The sequence below is a fragment of the Podarcis cretensis genome (assembly GCF_951804945.1).
Source record: "Podarcis cretensis genome assembly, chromosome: 6".
In the NCBI taxonomy this organism is placed as follows: Eukaryota; Metazoa; Chordata; class Lepidosauria; order Squamata; family Lacertidae; genus Podarcis; species Podarcis cretensis.
The window spans coordinates 57,482,875-57,498,710 of record NC_137175.1 but is presented as its reverse complement, the minus strand read 5'-3'; the positions used below and the strand labels follow the sequence as shown (position 1 = coordinate 57,498,710).

Sequence of the window (15,836 nt, the reverse complement as noted above, 5' to 3'; positions counted from 1 at the left end):
ATCCATGTTGTAATCAATATTATCAAATGATAAAGGCAGGCTTCAAAATCCACTACACTACACTTAAAAGAGGATAGGAGTCTGGATCTCAAATAGGTGCTTTACCCCCCTTTTGCAGCTTTGTTTGCCAGGAGACAGCTATGAACAAGTAGAACTGAGAACCCCACCAAGTGTAAATTCTATTAAACTGTTTTTATTATTATTAATTTGGGCTTTTGCTGACCAACTTTCTTTTTCTTATTGGAAGACCTGTTTAAGAATGGACTGTATGGGATACTGAGGAAATTTTAATTAATAGTCCAATAGTTCTGCTTTTCCTCCCTTAACCACTGGAAACTTTTCAAACATTGTGCATTCCTTGTTCAGCAGCAACCCAAAATAGAAATAACAACTGATATTTGAATAGACAGTACTGCCAAGATGCAGTCTCTATTATAATCCTGGCTATAAGATGTCACCATGCAAAACGGATGCAGGATCACCTTTGTACTAGCACACATGTAGGAGAAAATGCCCTTGCCAAGGACATAAATAGGGCCCAAATGCCATGTATTTCATTTAGTATGAAACTGAACAGGAAACTTAAAATTCAAGGCCTGAAATGGTGTTTCCTACTTAAAGCTCCAGTAAAATGGCTGTTACTTGAATATAACTGTTTTTGCTCTGAGTTTCAGAAACAGGGGATAAGAAAATTTGAATTGCATGTTACACTATATTGTCGTCTAAACTCTGAAAAGAATTCCACTGCAAGGTTGTGGAGCTTATCATCTTAAAGGCAACTGTAGAGTTCTTCAAATGTCAGCTGCTGCAGCACTGCAGTAAAACTAAATATTTCCTTAACGCAAGTCAGCACACTCCAGTACTGACCTTTAATACCAACCTTTCTCCTCCCATGCCTTGAATCCGTTAGCTGAAAATCCTTATGGTTATAAAACACTTAATTCTGAAGATTGGATTGTATCTGCATCTCCCCCAGGGCTTATGTTACATAAATGATTGCTACCTTTATTGAACTATAGTGTAGTAAATAAGAAAAGAACACCAACGCTGTGCTGGATAAACCCCTAAATCTGTTATTTCAGAAGTAGCAAAAATCGGAACCCCAGAATACTGACTCTTCAATGAAAATGAAATTTAACTAGGAGCACTGAATTAATCAATTGAGCTTTCAGCTTACTTCTCAATTGCAATGCCGTTGAGAGGATAGGCTGAAGAGAATAGGTACACTCTCTTCCCAACAGTTAATAGTCTTCATGCTTTGGATATTTCCCCCAGATGTAACATTATGTCAGTTGGTGCCTTAAAAAGAATAGGCACTACCCTCTGATGTTAATCTGTTGTTGTTTTTTTAGATTTTTGGGGGAAAGCTCAAGTCCCAAAGCCATTAAGGGGTATGGAAATGTGCATGTTTAATAATATCCTGCTTCTTAACACTGTTTCTCACTTTAAAAGGTGATGCAACAATGAAAGCTTGCTTAGAGTGATATTTGACAGTCAAAACCTAAAACTAAGTTGGCTACATCCAGGTAATTCAAAGGTGCAAAAGCCTTGGAATCTTATTTCTGGTTGCTTTCTGAAAATGGCTTGGCATGAGATCCCACAGATTTTTAGCCACCCTTCATTCCTTTCAGCACCCCATTTGGCTCCTATCACTTGGGCACCGTCTTCTCAGGATGGTGACAATGACAAGCGAGCATATTTCATCTGGAATTTGAACTGAGAGGGTTCCCCACTATTTATTTATTGAATTAATTTGAATTTATTGAATTAATTAATTGAATTAATTTTATAATGGATGATTTTAGAGTGTTTTTTGTGCTGTACTTTTGCACTGTTTTATTGTTGTTAGCCGCCCTGAGCCCGGCTTCGGCTGGGGAGGGCGGGATATACATAAAATTTATTATTATTATTATTTATTAACTTGGCACTAATGCTGGGAGCAGAATTTGACATAAGCAAGTTAACCTGACTTCCAGGGAAGGCTGCTGTTTTATAGGCATGTAATATTATGACTTGATGACATCATATTTCACATGTCAAATCAATATTAACGTTTGTGGGTCAAATTTATTTTTATTATTATTATTATTATTATCTGTAAAGCCAGAGTAACTTTAAAATAACCAAAATCAGAAGAATACCTCACTTGCCGCAAACCTGAAGACAACGCTGCTTCCTTTCTCTCTCCACGGAATGAACCCGCCTCGAGCAAGGAGAGGCTGCCGCCGCCGCCGCTGCCTGGCATCTCTCATAGTTGGTTTTGGCTTTCCCAGGAGGAAGAGGAGCAACTCCCGCTTCCCAGAAGTGCGCAAATGCACACCGCCTCCTCCACGGCATCTTCACTGAAGGAAAACGGCGGAGGGATGGAGTTTCTTCTCCAGAGTTTCCGGCGTCTTTGGCTTGGCTTGGCGCGGAGCGAGGGCGGGAGGGGAATAACAACCTCTCGCCCGATCCTGTGTGGCAGCAGGTTGTTGCAGAGGCGACCTGGGAGCTCCTCGCAGCCAGGTGGGCCAGGCCAGAGGCGAGGCGAGGCGCGCGGCCTCTCTCCCTCGGGGGTCTCTCCTGCCTCCAAGAAGGGGCTGCAGCCCGCTCACGCCGGGCAAGGGGCGGAGGGGAAAGTCCCGCACACACCAGAAGGGCGAAGCCCGCGGAGGAAAGGCCGGCAAAGCCCGCGGAGGAAACCCAATAAATAAAATCGGCGAAGGCGCGGAAATTTAAAAATGTTTGGACAGGAAGAGCAGGGGAAAAGAAACCGTCAAGGGGAGGGACGGGGGGAAAGTAACGGTCCAGAGGCTGCCTCTTCTCCTCCCCTTCGGCCGCTCGGCTTCTGGACACGGGTCGCGGGTGGGCCCCGTCTTCTGCCCTCGCGCCACCGGCCACACGACCACAGCCCGCCGCCGGCAGATTCGCTCCAGGAGGCGCGAGAGGAGGGAAGGAGGCGCGCGGCGGCGGGCGCGTAGGCCATGTGAACACCGACATTTTGAGCGCCTTGCCTCTGGGCCAGAGCGGCTCTTGGGGAAAGAAGCCGGCCTGCCATGACGGGGTGGGATCCTGCCCCCCACCCGCTTACAAAAACAAACAAACAAACGGATTTATTAAGCGGGATGCAGGTTTCAGGAGCGCCCTAGGCGGGCAAGTGTTGGCTGTTATTCCTGCGCCATACCTGGGACGAGGAGCAGCCTGGTGGAACCGCTAAAATTACGCACGTCTCCTTTGCGGGCGGAGAGCACCCAGGAAGGGCGAGGGGTGTGGATTTGTTCAAATGCTTGGGAAGCTGCACGTTTTCAGTTTTGTGATCGAGCAGCGCGCCGTTGCCAAGCCTGTCAGGAACCTGGTTATGCCACCCGGGCAGCTTTATTATGCGCGCTTACACCCCGTGGGATCTAAGGGCTGCTAGGTGTGCTGAATGTGCATTGGATCGCTGCCCGTTTTACCGGAGCATGCCATGTATTGACTCCCACGCACACTCACACCCAGCCTTAATCGCTCCAGATTTGACTTGCACCTCCATCCTTTTATTTAGAAGCAAGTGGCGTTGCTTTCAGCTGAACCTGCTCCCACTAAGTCAGCTTCCCCTAATCCTAAACACACTTTCTTGGCAGGAAATCTTGTCGAAATAAATGCCACTTTCCTTCCTAAGGCTAAGCCATAGGAGTCCACAGGACTTTTCTGACCTCATTTGCTCTCCCATGGAAGGAAGTTCTGCGGAAATCTATTGGTCCTGTTTGTAAACGCTTTTCCTGATGGTGCTTTCTTGAAAGTAAGTTTAATGGAAACTTTTGCTAGTTACTTTCCAAGACTACAGGAGTTATCTTGTAGCAGGCACACGCTATAGTGCGTGCACGCACACACCCCTCCGCCCAGCGCATCGCAGCCAATTGACATTTTCTTCATCCCTATCTATATTATTAGACTGTTTATTAAACATTAACCCCAAGACATATGTATTCGTATTCGATTTCAGTGTGTGTTTGTGTGTGTGTGTGTGTGTCGGATATTTGGTTCCAAGGATCAGCACGCTAAAATAAGCACCTCTTGGGCCACGATCCTGCGCATACTCTAATGGGGAGTGAGTGCAATTGAAAGGAGGCTTGCCTGCGAAATATGACTTCAGCTTGCTTACTTGGCAAAACGCGCTCTTAAAATAATAGTGTTCATGGTATTGAGGATCGTTTCCACTCACCCTTCAGCAGTGCTCTTGGGTTCGTAGCTTAAGACTGCAATCCTATACACACTTGTCTTTATGTAAGCCTCACTAAACTCAAGGGGACTTACCTCTGAGTAGTCATGGGAAGAACTGGGCTATAAAGCACTTTTTTAAAAGCCTAACATCTTCAATTGCTTATGCAATATTTTATAAAGGTTGGTTAGGTCTGTCATGAGACTAAATCCACATTCTTTGCTTTTAGACGGACAATATCCAGGGCAAGAGTTCTTGTCGGCTAAAAATAATGCTGAAACTTTGGGGTTTTATTGCTTGTTTGAAAATGAGTGTTCCTCTTCTTCTGGCCTTACAGCCCTGGAACCGTAAAACTCATTTCTGAAACCACGCTGAGTTCATAACGTTTCTTTTGCGCGAATAATGCAAAGCAATGACAAATTTGACTATATTTTGTGTCTCTCCGTGTTTTGTTTTTGAACCCATTAGCCAACTCCTGTCGCTTGTTAAAAGGCCTGTCACTATATATACCACCAGCTTCGAATATTAATAGTTTAGCTTTTTGGATAACCAAAGCTAAAACCTTTAAAGCTCATTAAGCTGGTACAACTGCATGCTTAACCGACCAGAACTCCTCACCCCCCCCTTAAAAAAAAAAATCAGATTCTTTATCAAATGGCAAATCCAGGGTTAGCGTTTGGCTTCTGGTTTGCTTTTAAATGGCCACAGTTTGATTTCACAAGAAAAAGAGACCATTCAGTAAAGGATATGATTGGGTTAAATTCTGGCTTGCAGTAAAGGTCGCTGTTTTTATTAGCGGTGGAACTCGCTGTTTTTTAATCTGACCCTTCTGAAACCTCGGTTCAGTGCAGAATAAGCTCGTGCAGTTCAGATAAGACACTCATTTCAGCAGAGAACAAAACTGTCCGGAGCCACTTCTAAAACTCTTTTTTAAAAAAAAATGGGGAAGGGGGCAAATCTTACCAATTTCTCAAGCCTAATATTACAGTTTCGCAGACAGGGAAACGACACCGAGCTGGCTATGTTGCGCTCTTGGAAGTAGCAACCCAAAATCTTGAATTAAAACACTTCCACATTCCCCCATGTTTATGATAATCACATCCTTCAATGTGTCCTTTCGTTCACAGGGCCACACACCCCGTCCTGCGACATGTCCGATTTTTTTAAAAAAGAAATTATTTGCTGAACACGGTGAAAATAAAAACAGATATGCTCCAAACTTCGCAACACATTGAGGCTTTTAATCAGAAAGCAGTATCAGAAGTGAGAGCATTTTAAATATGTGATAAAACTCTTATAGATTTTGTAGTTTATTCCTATGCAAAATAAATGTTTTTAACACCCTTCCTTTTTTTCTACTGGAAAGCTTAAAAACCAGAACTAAAACAGTCCATTTTAAATCACTTCCCCCTTCTCATTTTTGCTTTTAAAATATGTTTTAAATCCTTCAGCTTTTATTCAATATAATGACGTTTAAAGTGATTCACTGACTTTCTAAAAGCAGGCTTTGACCTCGGTTTTCAAATCTTAACCCATAACAAGACATTCTTGTTCTGGCTTCATTATGTGAGAACAAATGGAACTATCTGGAGTAAATGGTGTTCAACCAAACAAGACTCGTTCTTGGAGCACTCCCCAAAAGGCAGTAAACACAAGTTAATCTTATGAATTAATCTCCATATTGCAAGGTCAGTTTTCGAAACTGCTGTGTTTGTGGTCATAATATCATTTTGTGAAAAGCAAATTGGTAAAACCTTATTCATGTGGAATTCAGCGAGGGGAAAACTGATCTTTATAAACAAATCTATAAAAAACAAATACTTTTTTCTGATGAATTTCTGAACCTTCGACATTAAAACAAACACCCAGACACGTTTTGCTTCTCTCCCTCCCCTGCACCAGCACAGGCACACTCTGTTAACCCACTAAACCTCAATCCTAAACACGTTTACTCTGAAGTAAATCCCAATGATTTCAACATTACTTTCTTCAAATCAAGGCTGCAATCCAGGATTTGGCCCCATTGAACTCAGTGGGACTTCCTTCTGAATACACACATATAGGACTGCACTGCAAATGGTTTAGGATGGCAGCCACAATCGCAAGAAATACAAAATCAAAAGCTTTTGTTAGTGTCACCATCTAGTTAAGTATCTAGATGTATCTAAACACAACCAAAGTTATTATTCCCCATCCTCTTTCTCCCCCTTTTGGGCAAAGAAGCCCTTTTCACATCATGTCACACACTCCTTCATGTGTTTTTTCATATTCTTTTAACCTTTGTTAGGCAAGATGATATTCAGGGGAGGGGAGGAGAAATTACAGTAAACTTTCAAAGATCTTTAAAAGAAGAAGAAAGAGGAAAGTCATCTGCAAACATAAAGAGGGTCCTTATGGAAATTGTGTTGGCAGGGGAGGGTTGTTTTTTGTTTTTTTTAAGGGACGGAATAAACCAAGTAAAAAAAGAATTAAGAGAGACAGAGGCAAAGAGCGAGACAGAGAGAGAGAGAGAGAGAGAGAGAGAGAGAGAGAGAGAAAGCCGCCGGCCGTCAGGCTGGTTTTATTCTCCCGCCTTTGAGAAAAGCTGCTGCTACTGGCGTGATATTTCTTCTTCTTCTTCCAGAGAAAGAAAGAAAATCACCCCCACGTCTGCAATGGAAAGAGACCTACAATATTTACTGGTGTGGTTTGGTTAAGATGGAGAGACGGGACCGGGGGAGAAGGGGCGGGAGAGGGTGGGCAGGGAAGGCAGAAGCTCTCCCTCCTTCTGCCGGAGTCCGAGCGAGCGAGCCAGGCGCGGCCAGGGGCTTCAGTCCCCGCTGCCGTCGGCGCCCTCCGTCCGCCCGCTGCCTCCTGCGCGGCCCTCGAGCAGCTTGGCGACTGCGCTCCTCCTGTAGAGCTGAGCCAGGTCGTAGGCTGTGTCGCCCTTCCTGTTGCGGTGCCCCACGCGGCTGGCCGTGCGCTCCAGCAGGAAGGCCACGACGGGCAGGTGGCCCTCCTGCGCGGCCAAGTGCAAGGGCAGGTTGCCCTCGGCGTCCTCCACGTTCACGTCCGCATTGAACTCCAGCAAAGTCTGCAGCGTGTCCAGGAAGCCCGCGCGCGCCGCGTCGTGCAAGACGGCGAAGCCGGTGCGGTCCTTCAGGTCCGGGTCGGCGCCCCGCCGAAGCAGCTGCCGAGCGATCTCCGGGTTCCCCAGCTTCATCACCTGACGGGGAAAGGCGGGAAAGACAAGGGGGAGGGGGAAACAAAAGCACACGACTGAGTTGCGTTCACACGTTACGCGAGCGTGTACCTCACCATAGCACCCTAGGGCGTCCTTACCTCAGAGAGCCGTCGCTTGACCTGGGTCGGAGAACCCAGCCTATCGATTTGTATTTCACTGGGTCGAGGGCTCGTGAGGGGGGGCCCACCTAACGATTATCCTCTGCCTTCCCTACACCTTAAATACGTACAAGCATTTTGGTGGAAGAAGGTGGCGCCAGCTGCTATCTTTTTCGAGCTCGCCTGACTGCTCCGTCCTCAGGGCTCCGCTGCCTCCCTTCCTAAGGGATGCCATCCCGCCCCAGCCCGCTTTTAACAGCCGGGTGACAAAGGCAGAGGCTCAGGTCTTTTCCCAGGCAGGTGATGGAGAAATTCCACCTGCCCAGTCACCATTGCCCCTCAGAATTCCTGTGCTGGGAGGGGGAAAAACAAAATTAAAGGAGAAAATTCTACTGAGGCGATGGGGGGATATTCCTTCCTCTTAGGGTTACGAAGGATTCAATACCCCAGAAGAGTCGCGAGGGAGGGTATCTGACGCAGAACAGGGATTAATTGAAGTGGCAGACCTACTTAAAACGTGCGGGTGTGTGTTTCTTGGCAACATGCTGACATGATTTCGACGGAGGATCCTGAGGGCGGAGGGCGAAAACGTTCAGGGAACCTCCGTCTGTTTTCCCCGCCAATTTGATTCCCCTCAGCCCCTGCGCGCTGACCTCAGCCTTGGGGAGCCGGTCCCACTGAAACCCATGGGGTTTTATACCCTAGACGCGTTTCCTCGAGTGAAATAACGAGGTCTGGAGATAAAACTGTTTCCCATCTTGATACTTCGTCCTCATGATGAGGTGGGGCGGACAAAGCGTCTGTTTAGCAGTTGGTTTATTGTAATTAAAAAAAAACCAACCCCAAACATCCCACCACGGTCGGGAGTCACGTAAGCATTCAATAATCCCACTCTTCCCACCCACCCCCTTGTTAACCTTCAAGTGCGATTTAGTCATATCAAAACAGATGATATCAGAAGTCAAAGGCACATAAGCAGGTTGAGATAATACATTGAACTGCACTGACTTGTTGGTAGAAATGCAAGCTTTGGGGCATTTACTTTAGATGTGTTTCTGGGGGGGGGGGGTGCGGGGGGGACCATGACACACGGAAATACAAAAATGGAGTCAGACCCAAAAGGAAACTCTGTCAGACTGAGCCAGGGAAAGGAGAAAACTCCAGGAAAGGTGAAAGTCAGTTCCAATGATGAGATGAGAGGACTGGAATAGTACTAGGATCAGAGCTCTTCTGCTCCTGCCTTGGCAGAGAGCTACAACACAACCCTATTAGGTCTATATTTTAGACTAAAAAGTTTGCTTGTTTTTTAAAAAGATGACACATGAATAATTGAGAACAGCAGGTGTGCCACACCTGTTGACAGCGCACCCTCGTGAATGTCTTTACTCAGAAGAGTCTTCTACTGAATTCAGTTAGCCTTAATTTCAAGTAAGAGTGCATAAGAAGATCACAATCTTAGTTTCATTTGGTATCTCCATAATCGCAAGAATGGAAATGAACACACATCCTGGTTTCCTCTAATAATTGGAGAGGGACAAACATATTCCTCAAATTCTTAGGCTTTGTTTGAATGGAAAAGTTTTCAAAGGTTGTTGGCTTCCCTAAAGGTCCTCCCCCCTTTTTTTTTTACTTTTTGTGAAAGCACTCCAACTGCCACTAAAAGGATGGCTCTGATGATTCAGCATCATTCCTACTGGTTCCTGCTAAGGCAAAGGTAGTCTGATATTGCCATTTTAAAATAAATAATTTTAAAAATTGAAATATGGAACCTGCATAATATTTTTCAGCACAGGAGCCGGTATGCCTCGTTCAGAGAGACCCTCAGGCATTCTGAATCTTCACAATGACTCGGGGGAAATTGCAGTCAGTTCTTTTGTAATATCACACACTGAAGGTTATGTTTCGGTCAAGTTCTTTTCTTTTTGGAACAGCCAGTTTTGAAGCATGGTGTGTTCCTTATTTGCTTTCAATTCCACCCCCACCCCCAGCTCTGTTCTACCCACTCTTCTCAAAAGGAATAGCTATCTGTCTGTCTGCCTATCTGCTCCATACAATTTTCTACTGCAAGGAATTTTGCCTTCCACTCTTTGCATAAACAAGGGGGAACACTTACAGTAAACAAAACTGGAAAGAGCTGTAAAAATAAGTATGCTCAAACTTTGTTGAGGTGGGTGGGGAAGTGAGAGCCAGACGATACAACAGCAGTAAGTGTGAATGGCTTCTACAATGTGGAATATTGACTAGGCGATACCTGCATGCTTTGCTGTATAGCATCTGACTTCTCTCAGGCAGGTCTGGGCTGCAAATAGCCAGGAGGACTGCTAAGTCTTCTGGAAATTAATAGTAATGTTAAGTATTTGCAAAACACTCAGCAAGGTGAGTGGCTTCCCAACACCTCCAACACAACAGGTACTCCCAAAAGATTTTAAACTCTCACTCAGCAGGGCCTTATGACACCTTGTGCAATTTGAGGTAAGTAAGGAAAGCAGGATCAGGATGTGGAACAAGTTTCATTTAGTATACCATTTCAGATGTGCAGGTTGCTGATGTAGTATTGTTTTGACAAGGGAAGGGGACAGATACGAAAGAAAAGGCCTAGGAGGGAAAACCTGACCTTGGCCAAATCTAAAAGAGAGAGAGGCCTGCTTTAAAACATGCAAATTCAAAATGCAGAAGGTGAGGAAGGAGAAAAGGTCAGAGAAAATAATAGCAAAATGCTGTCTGGATGAGCTAGAGGACCAAAGCCAAAGTGTGTTTTCACTTTCTTTGGTATAATATAGAGTAAGCAATATTGGGGACTGTGTTGACTATCAACTTTCTCAAATTCTATCATCCACCCACTAGTTTTCTCTGGATTATACATACTGAAAATAAGCAGTCAGCCCCTTCTATGTTTAGCTTTTATTCTAGAGGAGTTTGTGTGTGTGCACATTTGGTAGCGTGCGTCAAATCCTTGTTTACGATGAAGGAGCAATAAAAAGTGGGTGTTGAAAAAGATACACGGGCAGCCAAGAGAGTTCCCTGATCCATCTCTGCCTAGAAAATACACCCCTGCAATTATTTTTTAAAATGGCAAAATGTGCCACTCAATTGTTGTGATCTGCTTCTGCAACAACTCGTTGGTTCTTCACTTAGAAGAGAAATTGGAGATCCATTTTAGAGGCAGAAACCTACACACACACACACACACACACCCTGCTTTACTCAACAACCTCCCGGCCCTGTGGGCCTTGAAGCTTTCCTATTTGTAGGTCGGTAGAAGAAAAAGAGCCTAGAAGACCTCTGGGCATTGTCATCGCTCTCAGAAAAGGAAATAATTTAAGGATTATTGAAAGGAATTGTAAAGTGGGGGGGTAGATAGCTCACAGGCAGGGTTATTATTATTTTTTAACTCCCTTACAAAAGGGGGCTTCTGTTTCTCTCTCTCTCTTTTTAGCACCCACCAACATATGAGACATGTGGATCACCTTTTTGTAGTTTAAAGCACAAATCCCTTTTCTTTGAGAAGCCTAATCAGTAGTCCCAACTGCACTCTTGATCCTCTGCCTGGCACAAAAAAAAAAAAAAAATCAAAAAAACCCAGTCGCAGGCTTTCACCTACGTTTCCACATCTCTTGCGTGACTGTCCGTCCGTCCCCCCCTTTTCTTTCCCTCGTGCATTGTAACACTTTCAGCACCGTTATACGATGTTCTTAAAAGAAAACATCTTTCAGCGGGTCCAGGGTTTTAGGAACTGGAAGGGCTCCAGCTGCCGCCTCTAAATCTAAACAGTGGAAATGGGTGTATACAAGGATGGTACCTACGGCAAGGAAATCTTCGCCGCGTAGCGATCCACCAAAACACTTTTAAAAATAATAATCCAGGGCACTGTCTTTCCAGAGATTCAGATCGCCCAACTATTTTAATGTACATCTTAGCTATGCAGTGCAGATAGTAAACTTGGGGGGGGGGAGTGATCACCGCGGGGAGAGAGAGAAAGAGAGCACGAGAGTGAAGCCCCAAACTGACCTCGCTCCCATCAGCAAGAGAGCACCCCCGCTTTTAGAAAGCTAAACATATAATCGGGATTTCAAAGAATAGAAAGGAGGTGTTTACCGACCTGCAGTAAAAGACGACCTAGCCCGGATGGTTTCGTTCCCTCCCCCTCCCCCCTCCGCCACTTGCTTCCCTGCCCCAGAAAAAGGGTTGTTTTTCTTTTTTAAAAAAAAATCGAATTAACGTGTGGACGAGTTAGTCTACAGAGATTTTTTAAAAAGCATTACTGACCGGTTTTACTTAAAGTACGTCACTTTAGGGAGTTGGAGCCGCTAAAGTTATAAAATATGGCAACCAACTCGCTTTTTAAAAAATGCTGGGTGTTTTTTTTTTCCTCCCCTCTTAAAAACGGTTCGCGTCCCCGTCAAACCAGTTCACCTAGTGGCGAAAGATTGCCTCTGTCCGTCTGGATACCAACCTGCAGCGCAGTCCTCCCAAATCCATTTTGTGCATTGACGTTTACATTATTTTCCAACAAATTTATAAGTTGCGCTAGGTCCCCTCTGGCAGCTGCGGACGCCAACTCATTCGCAAAAGGTTCGGCCATTCCTTGCGGACGATCGGCAGCGAGCAGATGACTTGCGCTTGCAATTTTTATTGTTGTTATTATTATTACTATCGCTCTTTTTAGCCGGGCATGGCATCGGAAACTGACAGAAGGAGTGGGGATGTTAATCTTCTGGAGTAGACCTTGTAGTAAATACTCGTAAAGAAGCTCCTTGCCAAAAGCCCGCCCCTTGGGTTCACACGTGACGCACACTGCTGCAGCTCCGCTTGAAAAGCAGATCTCTGCACCTCTAACACGCACAACGCTCCCCCCCTCCTGGAGGACCTTGGCCAGTGGGAAATAAATTGATATGTACCCTTGCAGCCAGTGTAGTACGCGGCCAGAGAAACACGGCCGCGCTAAGCCAAACGTGCGAGGAGAAGCAGAGAAGGTGAAGAACAAGGTGGAGGCGGGGAGGGAAGGAGGGAAGCGGAGATGGGGGGAAAAGGAAAGGACTCACCGTTCTTTCCAACGGGGACGCCCGAGATCCGACGCGCGATCCTTTCCGCCGAAGAACCTCCCCTCGTAGTCTCGCGGGGGTCGCACAAACCAGCCCCCAGGACCTTCCTTTCCTCCAAGCAGCGGCAGCGAAGGAGTTAACCGCAGCCGGAGCTGCCAGACCGGCTGCCCTCCTTCCCTGCCTCCCTTCCCCGAGGTTTCTGGAAGCGCAGGAGTCCCCCCTGCTCCGCGCCACCCGACCAAGGGCGACGGGGGCTCTGTGGACCCGGCGGCGGCATGCTTCGGGCGGAGCTCGGCGGTCGCCAGCGATCTCCAGCCTGTGCACAGGCGCGCGCGGGAGAGGAGTCGCCGCCGTTTCTCTGGAGCGTCCGCGTCTCTCTCCTGGCGTCGCTCCGCTGCTGGTTTACCCGCCTTCATTCAACGGCGGGCGGCAGCGAGGGAGAGAGAGGTGCCGGGCGGCGGCGGTTCAGGAGCTGCCGCCGTTTCTTTGACAGGAGCCTTTGCCTCGCATCGCTCTGGAAAAGGCTGCGGAGAGGCAAAGGCAGCTTCCTGCAAAAAGCGCCTGCCGGGGTCGCCACTCTTCGCCCGGCTCTTTGCAAGCAAGCAGCCCCCTCTGCAGGAGCCCTTCGCCGGTCGCAGCCCAGGGAAGCCGGCTCTTCCTGCTGCTGCTGCTGCTGCTGCTGCTGCTTCCCCGCTTCTCGGTCTCCTTCTTCTTTCTTCTTCTTCCTCCCTCTCTTTCTCTCTCTCTCTTTCCTCACCCCCCCCCCCCGCATCAGCTTTTTTTGAAAAGGAAAAACATTTGAGCGCTCTTTGACTTGAAACACCCGCCCACATTCTAACGGCAGAGATTTAAGGAGGCGCCAGCGAGTTGCCGGCAAAAGCAGGAAGGCCTTGCGCGGGAGGGCGAGTCCCGCCGAGGGCGCCTCCCACTCGCCTCTTTCCCCCGATGCTGTTGGCGGGCAGCAGCAGGCCTCCCTGTCCCGCGTTGCCGGACGAACGGACGGGGCCCTGCCTGCTCTCGCGGAGGGCCTGGGGCTCGCATGAACTTATGCCGCGCACTTGAAAGGAAATCGCGCCCCCCCCCAAGCACAAGCTGGCGCGCGCGTGCCCCTTTTCTTGCTGCTTTGCCATTGCTGCATCTACCTTTCGTACCGATCCCAAACCCCGCTCCCGCCCAAGCCCCTGTCATCTCCAGGGCTCCCTATAGGGTTTTGACGTCACTGAAGATCTCTTCTCTAGCCCTAGATACAAGCCAAGCCGCCAAAACGATGCAAGCACGCTTCTTTTTTTTTATCTGTCTCTCTCTTAAGCTTGCAAGGATTTTTTGCCAGATCAGCGCAGAGAAGGGTAAAGGAGGCGGGCCAAAAGTTAAGGCTACGTGTAGTGAGTGTGCCCTCCGCGCCACAATCTTATTTTTTTCTCCCCCCGCCGCGAAGCAAAATAGCTAATATCTTCCTCGAATATTCCTTTTCTTTTCCACAGCCCCCCACCCACCCACCCCTTGCTACCCGGGAATAGTGACATCAGACCGGTAGAAAGGTAGCTAAAGGAGGCGATCTGCAGGTTTTCTCTCGCTGGGTCTCCGTTACTAAGGAGACGGCCCAGACAAGGTCACGTTGAAGGGTCAATGTCAGATTGCTCCGACTGTAGCAAACGAAAAAACGTTCACTTCTCTCTCTCTCTCTCTCTCTCTCCCACCCCACCCCGTTGCCCTCCCGCCAGACTTGTGTCTACTGCTACACCTTGGAGAAAATGGAAAGGGGGTTTGTCAGCATTGCTGCTTATTTCCAGTGCAGGAATGAGAAAGAGAGGCGCCCTGGTGTACAAGACAGAAGGCAGTAGGGCAAAAAGGGTTTAGATGCCCCTCATATAGGTGGATTGAAATGTATTCTAAACATTATGAGGCATGGGAGCTGCACCAAACCTAAGTGAGCTGCAGAATCAAGTTCAACATGTCCTTTTAAAATAAGTAAGAAACAGAATCCAGGAATGAACTCCAGACAGGTTGTCCTCTCTGAAAGGTAGGTTGACTCAAAAGTGCTAAATAAGTCCAAATCAGGGACTCCCAACCGTTTTTGGGCCTGGGTTACATTTGGAAACCTATAATGTAAGCACCACGAAATACCCAGAAACACATATCACAGCTATAAGCAACACCAACACACCCAAAAACAAATAAAGCACAGACAAAATAACGAGACGGCATGACTGAAACAGGCAAAACCAAGCAGTATTAAAAAAATAACCCTCAAACAAACCAGCTCCCCACCAAAGGAAAGAAAAAGCAGACAACACCCACAAACAAAGCAGGTAAAACATGCCCACATGGGGCCTAGAGCTAGAGGCCTTCTAGGGAAAGGGAGGAGAGGATGGCTACATGCCTGAATTTTGCTTTCCAGACAGCCAACCAATGGTGAAAAAAGAAAAAGAAAACACAAGAAAATAGCAGTGCCCTTGCAAGCTACCAGTCTCAAAAACTCTTTGGTGCCCACAGGAACCACATTTGGGACCCAAGGCCTAAAGTACATCTAGTTTGTGTCAGTAGGAATAAACCCAGTAGTTAATATATAAGGCTGGACAGTAATTGTTACACTCAATATATTTTCAGAGACATTTTCTTTATTGTTATTTAACATGCTCCAAAGCTGAACCTCAGCACCAAAACAGAGTTGGAGAGTTCTGGACAAACTTTTTTTTTTTGCTGCAAATAAAACTACCAACATTCCAATTTTTGTTGTCCCTATTAAGACATTAATTCCTATACCCTAGTCTGTGTTGGTAGATGGGTCAGGTGGGTGAATCAAAGGCCTGAGAGGTGAGTCAAGACTCTTAACACTCCAGTGCTAAATATATTTACAAAGAGGTAAATATAATTGATTTCAACAGTCTACTTGCATTTCAGTTGCTTTTGAAGGAGTCTACTGGCTTCAGACACCAGGCCCAAACATGACACAAAGGCTGTCAACTTGAAGCCTACTGTGGGGGAATACCTTGTAGACAACCACAACAACTGGAGGCAATCAGTCTGGTTGTATATTCACAGCAGTGACCAGGGGAGGAATGATCGCTGGGAGGAGCACAGAAAGGATAAACACCATGGTCCACCTGCATCAGCTCATCTGCCCCAGCTGCAACAAAACATCCTCTCCCATATTGGTCTCTACAGCCACAGCAGTCACTGTAACCATAGGAGCCAACTCCGAGGGGCTGAGGTCCCTTTGCCCCTCCCCCAATAAAATATTTTCGGGGGCACCACCCCCAAAGTTGATGGGCATTGACATTCAGATGGTGTGT

The 15,836-nt window shown here is 46.8% G+C and overlaps 1 protein-coding gene across 2 annotated transcripts; it reads right to left on the bottom strand.

The window, feature by feature from the left end:
* Positions 1 to 5,400: 5,400 nt before the first annotated feature.
* Positions 5,401 to 12,221, bottom strand: CDKN2C (cyclin dependent kinase inhibitor 2C). Of its 2 annotated transcripts, XR_013839969.1 has the most exons (3): positions 11,955 to 12,221; positions 5,568 to 7,385; positions 5,401 to 5,527 (listed from the first exon to the last, which is right to left on the bottom strand). XR_013839969.1 is itself a non-coding variant. In XM_079980700.1 (2 exons), exons 1-2 carry the CDS (start codon positions 12,081 to 12,083, stop codon positions 6,990 to 6,992), a joined length of 525 nt encoding a protein of 174 aa, XP_079836826.1. In that variant the 5' UTR covers positions 12,084 to 12,221; the 3' UTR covers positions 5,401 to 6,989. The 2 variants fall into 2 exon arrangements, 1 of the variants encoding a protein (XP_079836826.1); XM_079980700.1 differs by having other exon boundaries at positions 5,401 to 7,385.
* Between the last annotated feature and the right edge of the window lie 3,615 nt (positions 12,222 to 15,836).

What these genes read in the sequence shown, in the direction of transcription:
- CDKN2C (XM_079980700.1), bottom strand. Translation starts at nt 12,083, where the DNA reads ATGGCCGAACCTTTTGCGAATGAGTTGGCGTCCGCAGCTGCCAGAGGG. An exon ending in TTGGGAGGACTGCGCTGCAG is followed by an intron (nt 7,386 to 11,954) that starts GTTGGTATCCAG and finishes TTTCCCCGTCAG; the next exon opens with GTGATGAAGCTGGGGAACCC.